Source organism: Oncorhynchus mykiss, chromosome 10 (genome assembly GCF_013265735.2).
Source record: "Oncorhynchus mykiss isolate Arlee chromosome 10, USDA_OmykA_1.1, whole genome shotgun sequence".
Taxonomy (NCBI): domain Eukaryota; kingdom Metazoa; phylum Chordata; class Actinopteri; order Salmoniformes; family Salmonidae; genus Oncorhynchus; species Oncorhynchus mykiss.
In genome coordinates, this window is record NC_048574.1 from 37100241 (window position 1) to 37112994 (window position 12754).

A 12754-nucleotide genomic window follows, 5' to 3' on the forward strand; every position below is an offset into this window, starting at 1 on the left:
ATACACATATTCAGCAAAGTAAAACACTACAAATGCACGATCACATGACTCATAGTGGATTTAAAAGGGAGCATCAGTGTGCATAATATAGATGAGCCTTCTCTCTCTCTTCCCCTCCCTCCCTCCCTCCCTCCCTCCCTCCCTCCCTCCCTCCCTCCCTCCCTCCCTCCCTCCCTCCCTCCCTCCCTCCCTCCCTACCTACCTCCCTCCCTGCCTTTACTCCATCCCTCCATTACACCCTCCCTCCCTCCCTCCTTTACTCCCACCCTCCCTCCCAGCCCCTCCCTCCCTCTCAGTCCCTCCTTCCCTCTCTCCCAGTCCATTCCTCTCACATGCCGGAGTCTGTGCTGCTGTTATAAAAGACTGATGCTTCTGGCTCCTCTAATCTGCAGGCTAGAAGCCTGATAATCCAGACTCATCAAAGGTCGAGATTAGCAGAGAGCTGGATGGGGAGGGATGGAAAACAGAGGCACAGATAGGAAGACAAGGAGGGAGGGAGAAGTGACAGCGCATGCATGACAGGGATGAGCTATGCTGTCAGGGATTGGTCTACATAAATAGCCAACCAATCACAGATGAGGCAAACAGAAAGACTAGGGGACAGCTGGAGAAAGAGGGAAGTGCTATGAAAAAGAGAGGGAGAAGGTGAAATCACAGGACTACAGAGAAAAGCTAACAAACACAGAGCAGGGATGAATACAGGAGAGAGTGCAGATCAGTGAGATCTCCAGAGAGAACAGGAAGAGAGAAGAGAGGACTGAAAGGAAGGATATGGGCAGAGAGAGGGGTGTAAACAGCAAGCAGCAGCACAGAGAAAATCAATCAGCCAGACCAATAGCATCCGCCTGGGAAGCCATGCTCTGAAAGGCTTGGAGAAGCGGGGCTACGCAGGCAGCACACGGCACGGCACAGGCCTAGCCAACAGCCCACTGGCCCACAGGCCCACAGGCCCACAGCGGGGGGGAGAGGGAAAGAAGACACCCAGAACCACACTGTCAGCTGCTGTAGCCATGAGGACAACACGGAAGGGGAGTGTGGAGATGCCTGCATTTGTCCGGCAGCTGGTGAAGGAGACAGAGAAGAGGGTCAGCTCCTTCTTCAAGGGAGGGGGGCGTGGAGGGGCAGAGCACATGCAGGGGGAGGAGGAGGAGATGATCCCCAGCCCCTACCTAGACCGTCCCGTCCTGGACAAGCTGACTGAGGAGGGCTGCTCCCGCTGGGGCCTGACCTACGCCCTGGGCAGCATGCAGGGCTGGAGGGCCAACATGGAGGACTACCACAACTGTGTGCCTCAGCTGGGCGCAGGGCTGGCAGACTGGAGCTTCTTTGCTGTGTTTGATGGGCATGCGGGCAACCAAGTGGCACAGTACGCCTCACAACACCTGCTGGATCAGGTCCTAGCTACAGGTGAAATAAACTTAGACAAAATGTTATCATCTGTGTTTGACATACTTAACAGCCTGTTTCATCTCATAGTTTAAAAATAGATGCTTGATACAAAAGAGATGTGTGAACAGATCTTCATATATTGAGTTGATGACTCATTCGAGAGCAGATATTTATATTTAACATTAAGCTCATCGGGGTAAAGCATGTGACTCCTCAGTGATGTATTGAATAGCCTGTTAGAGAGGTGTATACCTGGTAATAACTATAAATGATCACTACATTTTAGGTTACTGGAGATTAGCAAGATAAAGTAGCAGTGTTGTGGTAAAATAAATACGTAGCTGACCAATAACACAAATCATTTTAGCCACTGCTTCTACTGCCTGTGTGCAGTGTGTATTGTCTTCCTATGTATACTTACTGCTTGTGTACTGTATGGCCTGTGTGTACTAACTGTACGGTATCTGTGTACCAACTGTACGGTATGTGTGTACCAACTGTACGGTATGTGTGTACTAACTGTACGGTATGTGTGTACCAACTGTACGGTATGTGTGTACTAACTGTATGGCCTGTGTGTACTAACTGTACGGTATGTGTGTACCAACTGTACGGTATGTGTGTACTAACTGTACGTTATGTGTGTACTAACTGTACGGTATGTGTGTACTAACTGTACGGCATGTGTGTGCTAACTATACGGTATGTGTGTACTAACTGTACGGTATGTGTGTACTAACTGTACGGTATGTTTGTACTAACTGTACGGTATGTGTGTACTAACTGTACGGTATGTGTGTACCAACTGTACGGTATGTGTGTACTAACTGTACGGTACGTGTGTACCAAGTGTACGGTATGTGTGTACTAACTGTACAGTATGTGTGTACTAACTGTACGGTATGTGTGTACTAACTGTACGGTATGTGTGTACCAACTGTACGGTATGTGTGTACTAACTGTACGGTATGTGTGTACTAACTGTACGGTATGTGTGTACCAACTGTACGGTATGTGTGTACTAACTGTATGGCCTGTGTGTACTAACTGTACGGTATGTGTGTACCAACTGTACGGTATGTGTGTACTAACTGTACGTTATGTGTGTACTAACTGTACGGTATGTGTGTACTAACTGTACGGCATGTGTGTGCTAACTATACGGTATGTGTGTACTAACTGTGCGGTATGTGTGTACTAACTGTACGGTATGTGTGTACTAACTGTACGGTATGTGTGTACTAACTGTACGGTATGTGTGTACCAACTGTACGGTATGTGTGTACTAACTGTACGGTACGTGTGTACCAAGTGTACGGTATGTGTGTACTAACTGTACAGTATGTGTGTACTAACTGTACGGTATGTGTGTACTAACTGTACGGTATGTGTGTACCAACTGTACGGTATGTGTGTACTAACTGTACGGTATGTGTGTACTAACTGTACGGGTGTGTCCTGTAGGAGGGATCGGGCCAGAGGACCACCCTGATCGGGTGAGAGGGAGCTTCACAGATGGCTTCCTACACACAGACAAACACCTGCTAACTGCAGCCCGCCGTGAGGGCTGGGAGCGGGGTGGCACCACCGTGACCTCCACTCTCATCTCACCACGATACTTCTACTTCGCCAACTGTGGAGACTCGCGTGCCATGCTGTGCCGGGCAGGGCAAGTGTGCTTCTCCACTGAGGATCACAAGCCCTACAGCCCTCTGGAGAGGGAGCGCATTGAGAGCGCCGGTGGCTCCGTGTCCCTGCAGCGCATCAACGGCTCCTTGGCCGTGTCCCGAGCCCTGGGGGACTTCAGCTACAAGGGGGCAGAGAACCGGCCGCCCACCCAGCAGATGGTGTCTCCGGAGCCAGAGGTGTGTGTGGTGGAGCGGTCGCCCGGGGATGAGTTCCTGGTGCTGGCCTGTGACGGGGTGTGGGACACGGTCTCCAACGAGGAGCTGTGTGCTTTCATCCGCAGCCGTCTGCGCGTCTGCACTGACCTCAGGGACGTCTGCTCCCAGGTCATTGACCTCTGCCTCTATAAGGTCAGTACCCAAGGTCACCTGTAGATCATTACATATGGACCACATCAGTGATCTGTTAAAATAGTCCCTTCATGTACATGTTGATGCATAAGTGTATCAGTTCGCTGTCAACATGTGGATGCACTATCCTCAATGTAGACAGGGCAAAATGTCCTGATCTGGTTAAACATGAGCCACACAGACTGAACATTAGTTAATAAAACGTGATATTATTTTGGCAGAGGCTATGGCTTTATTTTCCATGACATAATAATAATCCCATGAAATACGATTATCGAGGATATACCAGAACTCAAAGAGTACCTTCTGACCTTCACAAGGCTTAGACAGACCACTGGGACATGAGAATGTACGACGTCACAATACCTTTACAAACACATACCCACTAGCACACACCTATTGAACACATACTCTGTGAGCTGAGCTGGGCTGGCTTTGACTACCATATCCTCACCTTAGTATGGCTTGGCGGTTATATAACAGTGTTCCAGTTTAGAGATTCTGCTCAACGACCTGAAAATGTCACAGTTTCTAATGCTCTCACACACTTCACCATCATAGTTAGTTCAGTTGTGCATGAAGGCAGGGCGAGTCAGTTCAGTTGTGCATGAAGGAGGAAGTAGGCTATTCATGTTCCTGAAGGGAGACAATGTGCTTTAGCTTTGCTGTGTGGAGAGTCAGTCTTATACAAAGGATAAGGTTGCGTACAGCATTTGTACATCAGACTCTGCTTTTATTAGCCCACCCAGGTCACATCAGGATCGGACGTGAGGAGGGGGTGCGAGGGGATTATTTAAAATACTCTTTGAAGAGGTAGAATTTCAAAGTTTTCGGGAAGATGAGCAGGGATTCTGCTGTCCTAGCTTCAGGGGGAAGCTGGTTCTGAGCCAAGGAATTTGGGAAGGTTGAACACCAGGCAGGCTGCAGCATTCAGGATAAGTTGCAGGGGTTTGATGGCACAAGCGGGGAGCCCAGCCAGCAGCAAGTTACAGTAATACAGACGGGAGATGACAACTGCCTGTATTAGGACCTGCCCGGCTTCCTGTGTGAGGTAGGGTCGTACTCTATGGATGTTGTAGAGCATGAACCTGCAGGAGCAGGTCAGTGCTTTGATGTTTACAGAGAACGACAGGGTGTTGTCCAGGGTCACGCCAAGGTTCTTTGCACTCTGGGAGGGGGACACTCGAGTTGTCAACCTTGATGGAGAGGTCTTGGAGTGGGCAAGCTTTCCCTGGGAGGAAGAGCAGCTCCATCTTGTCCAGGTTGAGCTTGAGGTGGTGGGCTTACATCCAAGCTGAGGCACACTATATATACAAAATTATGTGGACACCCCTTCAAATTAGTAGATTCGGCTATTTCAGCTACAACCGTTGCTGACAGGTGTATAAAATTGAGCACACATCCATGCAACCCCCACAGACAAACATTGACAGTAGAATGGCCTTACCAAAGAGCTCCGTGATTTTCAATGTGGCACCGTCATAGGATGCCACCTTTGCAACAAGTCAGTTTGTCAAATTTCTGCCCTGCTAGAGCTGCCCTGGTCAACTGTAAGTGCTGTTATTGTGAAGTGGAAACGTTTAGGAGCAACAACGGCTCAGTCGCAAAGTAATTGCTCAAAGAACGGGACCGGCGAGTGCTAAAGTTTGTAAAGATCATCTGTTCTCGGTTGCAACACTCACTACCGAGTTCCAAACTGCCTTTATCACTCCAGAGAACGATTTTCCACTGCTCCAGAGTCCAAAGGCAGCGAGCTTTACACCACTCCAGCTGATGCTTGACATTGCGCATGGTGATCTTAGGCTTGTGTGGGGCTGCTCGGCCATGGAAACCCATTTCAGGAAGCTCCTGACGAACAGTTATTGTGCTGACGTCAGGAGCTTCCTGAAATGGGTTTCCATGGCCGAGCAGCCCCACACAAGCCTAAGATCACCATGCGCAATGTCAAGCATCAGCTGGAGTGGTGTAAAGCTCGCTGCCTTTGGATTCTGGAGCAGTGGAAAATCGTTCTCTGGAGTGATAAATCACGATTCCCCATCTAGCAGTCCGACGGACGAATCTGGGTTTGGCGGATGCAAAGAGAACGCTACCTTCCCTAATGCATAGTGCCAATTGTAAAGTTGGTGTAGGAGGAATAATGGTCTGGGGCTGTTTTTCATGGTTCGGGCTAGGCACCTCAGGCTAGGCACCTCAGTTCAAGTGAAGGGAAATCTTAATGCTACAGCATACAATCACATTCTAGACTATTCTGTTTTTCCAACTTTGTGGCAACAGTTTAAGGAAGGCCCTATCCTGTTTCAGCATGACAATGCCCCTGTGCACAAAGCGAGGTCCATACAGAAATGGTTTGTCGAGATTGATGTGGAAGAACTTGACTGGCCTGCAAAGAGCCTTGACCTCAACCCCATCAAATACCTTTGGGATGAATTGGAACGCCGACTGCAAACCAGGCCTAATCGCCCAACATCAGTGCCGACGTCACTAATGCTCTTGTGACTGAATGGAAGCAGGTCCCCACAGCAATGTTCCAACATCTAGTGGAAAGCCTTACCAGAAGAGTGGAGGCAGCAACTCCATATTAATGCACATGATTTTGGAATGAGATGTTCGACGAGCCACCTGGGTGTCATCCGCATAGCAGTAATAGGAGAGACCATGCGAGGATATGACAGTACCAAGTGACTTGGTGTATAAAGAGAAGAAGAGACCTAGAACTGAGCCCTGAGGGACACCTGTATTGAAAGTATGTGGTGCAGACACAGATTCTCTCCACGTCACCAGGTAGGAGTGGCCTGTCAGGTAGGATGCAATCCCAGAGTGTGCAGAGCCTGAGACACCCAGCCCTGAGAGTGTGGAGAGGAGAATCTGATGGTTCACATTGTTGAAGGTTGTGGATAGATCTAGGAGGATGAGAACAAAGGAGAGAGTGTCAGCTTCAGCAGTGCGGAGAGCCTTCGTGACACAGAGAAGAGCAGTCTCGGTTGAGTGACCCGTCTTGATGCCTTTGGGTCAAGAAGATTGTTCTGAAAGAGATAGAGAGAGAGTTGGTCAGACAGCACGCTCAAGAGTTTTGGAAACAAAAGACAGGTATACCGGTCTGTAATTTTTGGCGTCAGAGGGGTCAAGTGTTGGTTTCTTGAGGGAAACGACTCTGGCCATTTTAAAGTCAGGGGGGACACAGCCAGTGGTCAGGGATGAGTTTATGAGGAATGGGAGGTCTCCACAGATTGTCTGGAGAAGGGGATGGAGTAAAGAGAGCAGGTTGTCAGGCGGCCGGACCACACTAATCGCAGGATTTGATCTGAAAAGAGAGGTAGAAAGAGGTCAAGGTGTAGGGTAGTTCTGTGTGAGTGGGACCAGTGGACTCAAAAGGATGAGGGAATGAGGAGGAGATGTCATCAACCTTCTTTTCAAAGTGTTTGACAAAGTAATCCGTAGAGCGGGAAGAGGAGGGGAGGATTAATCTTTTACTGCAATGGGCTCAATCAGGGTCACAACGAGTGTATCTTGGTCATCTTTAACACATTTACCTTGAATACACCTTACACATATGGTTATTGGCTTTAAAAAAGAAAACACCTGTACTGTGTCAAATAGAGTTGAAATGTAATGCATTCCAATATTTCACTTTATATACTGTACATCACAGCATATAACACCTGTTTGACATAGAAACACCTAACTTTCTGCAGGTTTTTGAAATTATCTTTATTTATGAAATTATAAAAAATATTAATAACATTCCATCCATGTGGCCAAAGATGGTAGTTTTGGTCATTGACTGCAGGAAAGGGCTACGGAGGGCGGTGAAGATCGAAAAGAGTCAGAAGCTTGAAATTTACAGTGATGGAAGGTAGGTGAAGATGAGGTCAAGCGTATTGCCTGCCTTGTGAGTGGGAGGAGACTGGGAACAGGTGAGGTCAAAAGAGGCAAGGAGGGGAAGAAAGAGTTCAAAACACTGCCAGAGACAGACCAGGAATCCCACATCGTTGTGCATGCAGGGTTCACTAAATTAGGAGGGTTGCAGCCAAGGGGTGGGGAGCTTCTCTAAAGGAGCGAACAGGTATAGAAAACACACACATAGTTGGCAAAGCTACAAAAGAGCAAAATGGGATAATCTGAAAATAACAAAATCAAATCAAATGTTATTTGTCACATACACGTTTAGCAGATGTTATTGCGGGTGTAGCGAAATGCTTGTGTTTCTAGCTCCAACAGTGCAGTAGTATCTAAACTTCACAACAATACACACAATACACACAACCTAAAAGTAAAATAATGGAATTAAGGAATATATATATATTAGGATGAGCAATGTCAGAGTGTCATAGACTAAATACAGTAGAATAGAATACATTATATACAGTCCAGGCAAATGTTTGGACACCAACTCAATCAAGGGTTTTTCTATAGTTTTACTATTTTCTATGTTGTAGAATAATAGTGAAGACAAAAACTGAAATAACACAAAATATATTTTATATTAGAGATTCTTCACAGTAGCCACCCTTTGCCTTGATGACAGCTTTGCATACTCTTGGCATTCTCTCAACCAGCTTCACAAGGAATTATTTTCCACCAGTCTTGAAGGAGTCCACACATATGCTGAGCACTTGTTGGCTGCTTTTCCTTCACTCTGCGGTCCAACTCATCCCAAATCATCTCAATTGGGTTGAGGCCGGAACCATCACTCTCCTTCCTTGTCAAATAGCCCTAACACAGCCTGGAGGTGTATTTTGGGTCATTGTCCTGTTGAAAAACAAATGATAGTCCAACTAAGAGCAAACTAGATGGGATGGCATATCGCTGCGGAATGCTGTGGTAGCCATGCTGGTTAAGTGTGCCTTGAATTCTAAATAAATCACAGACAGTGTCACCAGCAAGGCAACCCACACCATCACACCTCCTGCTCCATGCTTCACTGTGGGAACCACACATGCGGAGATAATCCGTTCACGTACTCTGCGTCTCACAAAGACACGGCGGTTGGAACCAAAAATCTCATATTTGGACTCATCAAACCAAAGGACAGATTTCCATCGGTCTAATGTCCATTGCTCATGTTTTTTGGCCCAAGCAAGTCTCCTTCTTATTATTGGTGTCCTTTAGTAGTGGTTTCTTTGCAGCAATTCGACGATGAAGGCCTGATTCACGCAGTCTCCTCTGAACAGTTGATGTTGAGATGTGTCTGTTACTTGAACTCTGTGAGGTGCAATCTGAGGTGCAGTTAATTGCCGATTTCTGAGGTTGGTAACTCTAATGAACGTATCCTCTGCAGCAGAGGTAACTCAGGGTCTTCCTTTCCTGTGGCGGTCCTCATGAGAGCCAGTTTCATCAGAGCACTTGGTAGGTTTTGGAACTGCACTTGAAGACACTTTCAAAGTTCTTGACATTTTCGGTATTGACTGACCTTCATGTCTTAAAGTAATGACTGACTGTCGTTTCTCTTTGCTTATTTGAGCTGTTCTTGTCATAATATGGACTTGGTCTTTTACCAAATAGGGCTCTTCTGTCACACTACAACTGATTGGCTCAAATGCATTAAGAAGGAAGAATTTCCACACATCTATCACTCCAGTGTTAATGCTAAATTGAAATTATTTCGCCACAATGGCCTATTTATTGCCTTACCTCCCTAATCTTACTACATTTGCACACACTGTATATAGATTTTTTTCTATTGTGCTATTGACTGTACGTTTGTTTATCCCATGTGTAACTCTGTGTTGTTTTTGTCGCACTGCTTTGCTCTATCTTGGCCAGGTCGCAGTTGTAAATGAGAACTTGTTCTCAACTGGCCTACCTGGTTAAATATTGAATAAATAAAATAAAATACAAATGCATTCCATTGAAATGCATTCCAGGTGACTACCTCATGAAGCTGGTTGAGAGAATGCCAAGATTGTGCAAAGCTGTCATCAATTCAAAGGGTGGCTACTTTGACGAATCTCAAATATAAAATATATTTAGATTTGTTTAACACTTTTTTGGTTACTACATGATTCCATGTGTTATTTCATAGTTTTGATGTCTTCACTATTAGTCTACAATGTAGAAAATAGTCAAAATAAAGAAACCCCTTGAATGAGTAGGTGTGTCCAAACATTTGACTGGTACTGTACAGTATAGCAAAAATATGTAAACATTATTAAAGTGACTAGTGTTCCATTATTAAAGTGGCCAGTCATTTCAAGTCTATGTGGCAGCAGCCTCTAAGGTGCCTAGTGATAGCTATTTAACAGTCTGATGGCCTTGAGATACAAGCTTTTTTTCAGAAGAGAAGTGGTCATAGTTGGAGATAAAATACTCAGGTAAGAGAGTGGTGTGGAGCCTTCCTCTCTTTCCTTCCTCAAATAACAACTCTACAGCACCTTCTTTGTTTCAGCGATGGTCTTAGATTTGCAACCAGACCACCACTGAGAAAACATGGGAGACTGAAGCGCTAGCAATAATTGCCTTGCAGAGGTAAAGAGCACACCTCCATGATACCAATTGCTGATTGCCTATGAGAGGAGAAACCACTCCCCCTCCAATACAGCCACTGATTACGAAGACAACAACAGTCACAAATTGCCCTGCCCCTTAATCCTGGTTGAGGTGTCAACAATCATCTGCACATTAATAACAGTCAGCAGTTCCCTGGCTACAGGGAAGACAGGCAGTACTCTATCATTTGAGAGTGGGGTAACTTCTAGAACAAAGGGGGCCTAATCTTGTAAGGATCAGACAAACACAGAAGATAAGTGGTCGTAGTTGGAGGTCAATGGTCACTACTTAGCAGGGTGTTGTAATCCTGCTAGTAGCTTTCTAGTAAACCTTGTTTGGCACTCACCTGATTTGGCACTTGACCAACAACAATATCTACAGCTCAATACATTTTCACCATTATCATAATGGAGGGAAAGATTATCCTATCTCACACACTGTTCAGAGGGCACATCACAAAAATTTGCTAACAGTCAACCCTCTTTACAAATGTAAGATGTACTTATGTCAGGTCTGTACTGTATCCTACCATGAGGGGATCTCTGTGTACTGGGACTGTCCTAACCCTGGTTGGCTTGTTCTCCTCTGCAGGGCAGTCTGGACAACATCAGCATAATCTTGGTCTGCTTCCCTGGCTCCCCCCAGCTCTCAGCAGAGGCCCTACACCAGGAGGCAGCGCTTGAAGATCTGCTGGAGTCTAAAGTGGCAGGTGCAGTATTGTGGGGGTCGTTGTGAGGATAATTATATTCACTCACTTCAGTTGATCCATTTTAACCCCAAATCAGTTTACAACAAGATTTACACAACTATAGTTGGGTCATTCCACAAATTAGGCACCTTTTGAGTACCTAAAAACACCAACACTCTGTCATAAAGAGCATGTTAAACTTAATGAAAAACATGTTTTCCCATCTCAAGAGGTTAAATAAAAGAAATACTGTAGTAAGTGCCTATTAAGTGCAAATAAAGTAACAGGGTTGATGACTTCTTAAATCAGCCATAAATCCCCTTGTGACAGAAAGAATAGAAGCTTGTTGTGTACAACAAGGATTGAATGCAAGCTTCACCCCAAAACATTTCTGTAAAAAAATGTCTAGCCTGTCTGTTCATAGCTAACAGGGTTGACGTGGTGTGATCGACCAGCTCACCTGCTTTTACACTGTTGACTATTAGATGTTCAATACTTCTTTTGAAAAAGATATTAAAACAAGAGCTCAGTTCAAGTAACAGTGTTGACAAAATGCAACAAAATAACTAGGGCTTTGCAATGAGGGTGACAACTTGGAGAAATGTTGGGGTTAAAATAGTCCTATAAGTCACAGAGGATGCTTAAAATGACATGTATAAATGCTGAATTTCGGGCACTTTAGCAAGTCTTAATTAATATTTAAAAAACTAATTTATTGAATTGTCCATGTGGTCTATATTAAAGGCAACTTCATTTAATATAACAGGCTTTTAAAATGCAATATCTGTGCACCATTTCTACTTCAAATATCAAAGGAATGCAAAAGGCACTCATTTTGTGGAGTGAAACAGTTCATTGATACAGAGAGGTGCACTATTGTCAAGTACGCTACATGTATCATTTCAATCATTGTTTTTCTTTCAAATACCCTTTTGATAGAGATTTATGAGGAGCTGAGTTCCCAGGGGGAGGATCCTGACCTGCTGTCTGTCCTCACTGTTCTGGCAAACACTGATGTCCCAGGTTTACCACCTGGAGGCGGTCTGCAGAGCAAGTAAGTGCAATAAGGATCCTCTGAGTAGAGAGACACTGCTTGTCCTCAAACCTGTTTCCTGTGTGTTGCAGAAGGAACTGTATCATCTCTGCCTATTACGAAAAGAAAGAGGCACACAAACCTACTACACCTAATGTAAGTGTTTGTATTTATATCAAACTATCTCAGTTACTATACCAATACTACGGCATCTCTGAGCGGGTCAGTATTTATGCACAATCACTTAACAGCAGGCCACATTTTTCTCCAGGGGCTTGGTGTTTCTGAGAAGCTCGTCTAGGCTCTGTTGTCTGGGAAACGTCTCAGGAACACAACCAATGACAAAATAAAAACTGTTTTCATTATGTGGCAATTCAATCAATCACAAAAGGGAACCTGACGAAGGAATATTGTCGCATCCCTCCTGCCAAGCAACATCCTGATGTGACAAGTAAAATGCAATTTGTGGACTATAGATTTTATATTTCTACAATATAGGGAACATTTTATTTTATAGGACCTGACACTTTTAAACTCAGAGATTCTGGCTCAGCAATATGATCCAGTAGTTGACAACCCATCTGACATATATTTATCCCATATGGATAACAATGTCAAATTCGAATTGTTATATTCTTTAAAAATGGAATTCAATGAGGTAAAATTAGCACCAGTATTCTTTGCACAACTTCTATAGGTATGGATTTCAGGTTGATGTTTAGTGTTGAGTCATCAAACCTCTCTCTCTGTCCTGTGTTTGGTCTGGTTGGCATAACCTGTCCTGTGTTTGGTCTGGTTGGCATGACCTGTCCTGTGTTTGGTCTGGTTGGCATGACCTGTACTGTGCTGCCTTACCGACCTTGATGACAGTGGATTTAATAACCTGTTACAGTGACATGACCAAGGCAAGCCTAAGAAAGGTCAGTAGATTGATGAACGTGTTAATGTATTATCATATGTGATTTAAATGAGTATGTACTTTACTTACATACTGTGTAGTGTTGTGTATAGACACTACATGTTAAAAGTCATGACTGTTTTCAGCCCAAATAAAGATGATTTGACTGAATAAGAACTTGCAGAGAATTTACTAGAGAGCACCACATCATCCACTTACATCTC

General features: G+C 44.9%; 1 protein-coding gene across 1 annotated transcript; it reads left to right on the top strand.

Moving 5' to 3' along the window:
• Nucleotides 1-404: 404 nt before the first annotated feature.
• On the top strand, nucleotides 405-12701 carry ppm1nb (protein phosphatase, Mg2+/Mn2+ dependent, 1Nb (putative)). The gene is made up of 6 exons (XM_021618322.2): nucleotides 405-1407; nucleotides 2854-3425; nucleotides 10503-10620; nucleotides 11539-11653; nucleotides 11725-11788; nucleotides 11904-12701. The coding sequence occupies exons 1-6, from the start codon at nucleotides 1011-1013 to the stop codon at nucleotides 11931-11933; spliced, it is 1296 nt and encodes a 431-aa protein (XP_021473997.1). The 5' UTR covers nucleotides 405-1010; the 3' UTR covers nucleotides 11934-12701.
• The last annotated feature ends 53 nt before the right edge of the window (nucleotides 12702-12754 follow it).

Excerpts from the sequence above, each read along its gene's own strand:
- ppm1nb (XM_021618322.2), top strand. The coding sequence starts at position 1,011 with ATGAGGACAACACGGAAGGGGAGTGTGGAGATGCCTGCATTTGTCCGG. Across the intron at positions 11,654-11,724 it reads GGAGGCGGTCTGCAGAGCAA|AAGGAACTGTATCATCTCTG; the intron begins GTAAGTGCAATA and ends TGTGTGTTGCAG. Across the intron at positions 11,789-11,903 it reads ACAAACCTACTACACCTAAT|GGGCTTGGTGTTTCTGAGAA; the intron begins GTAAGTGTTTGT and ends ATTTTTCTCCAG.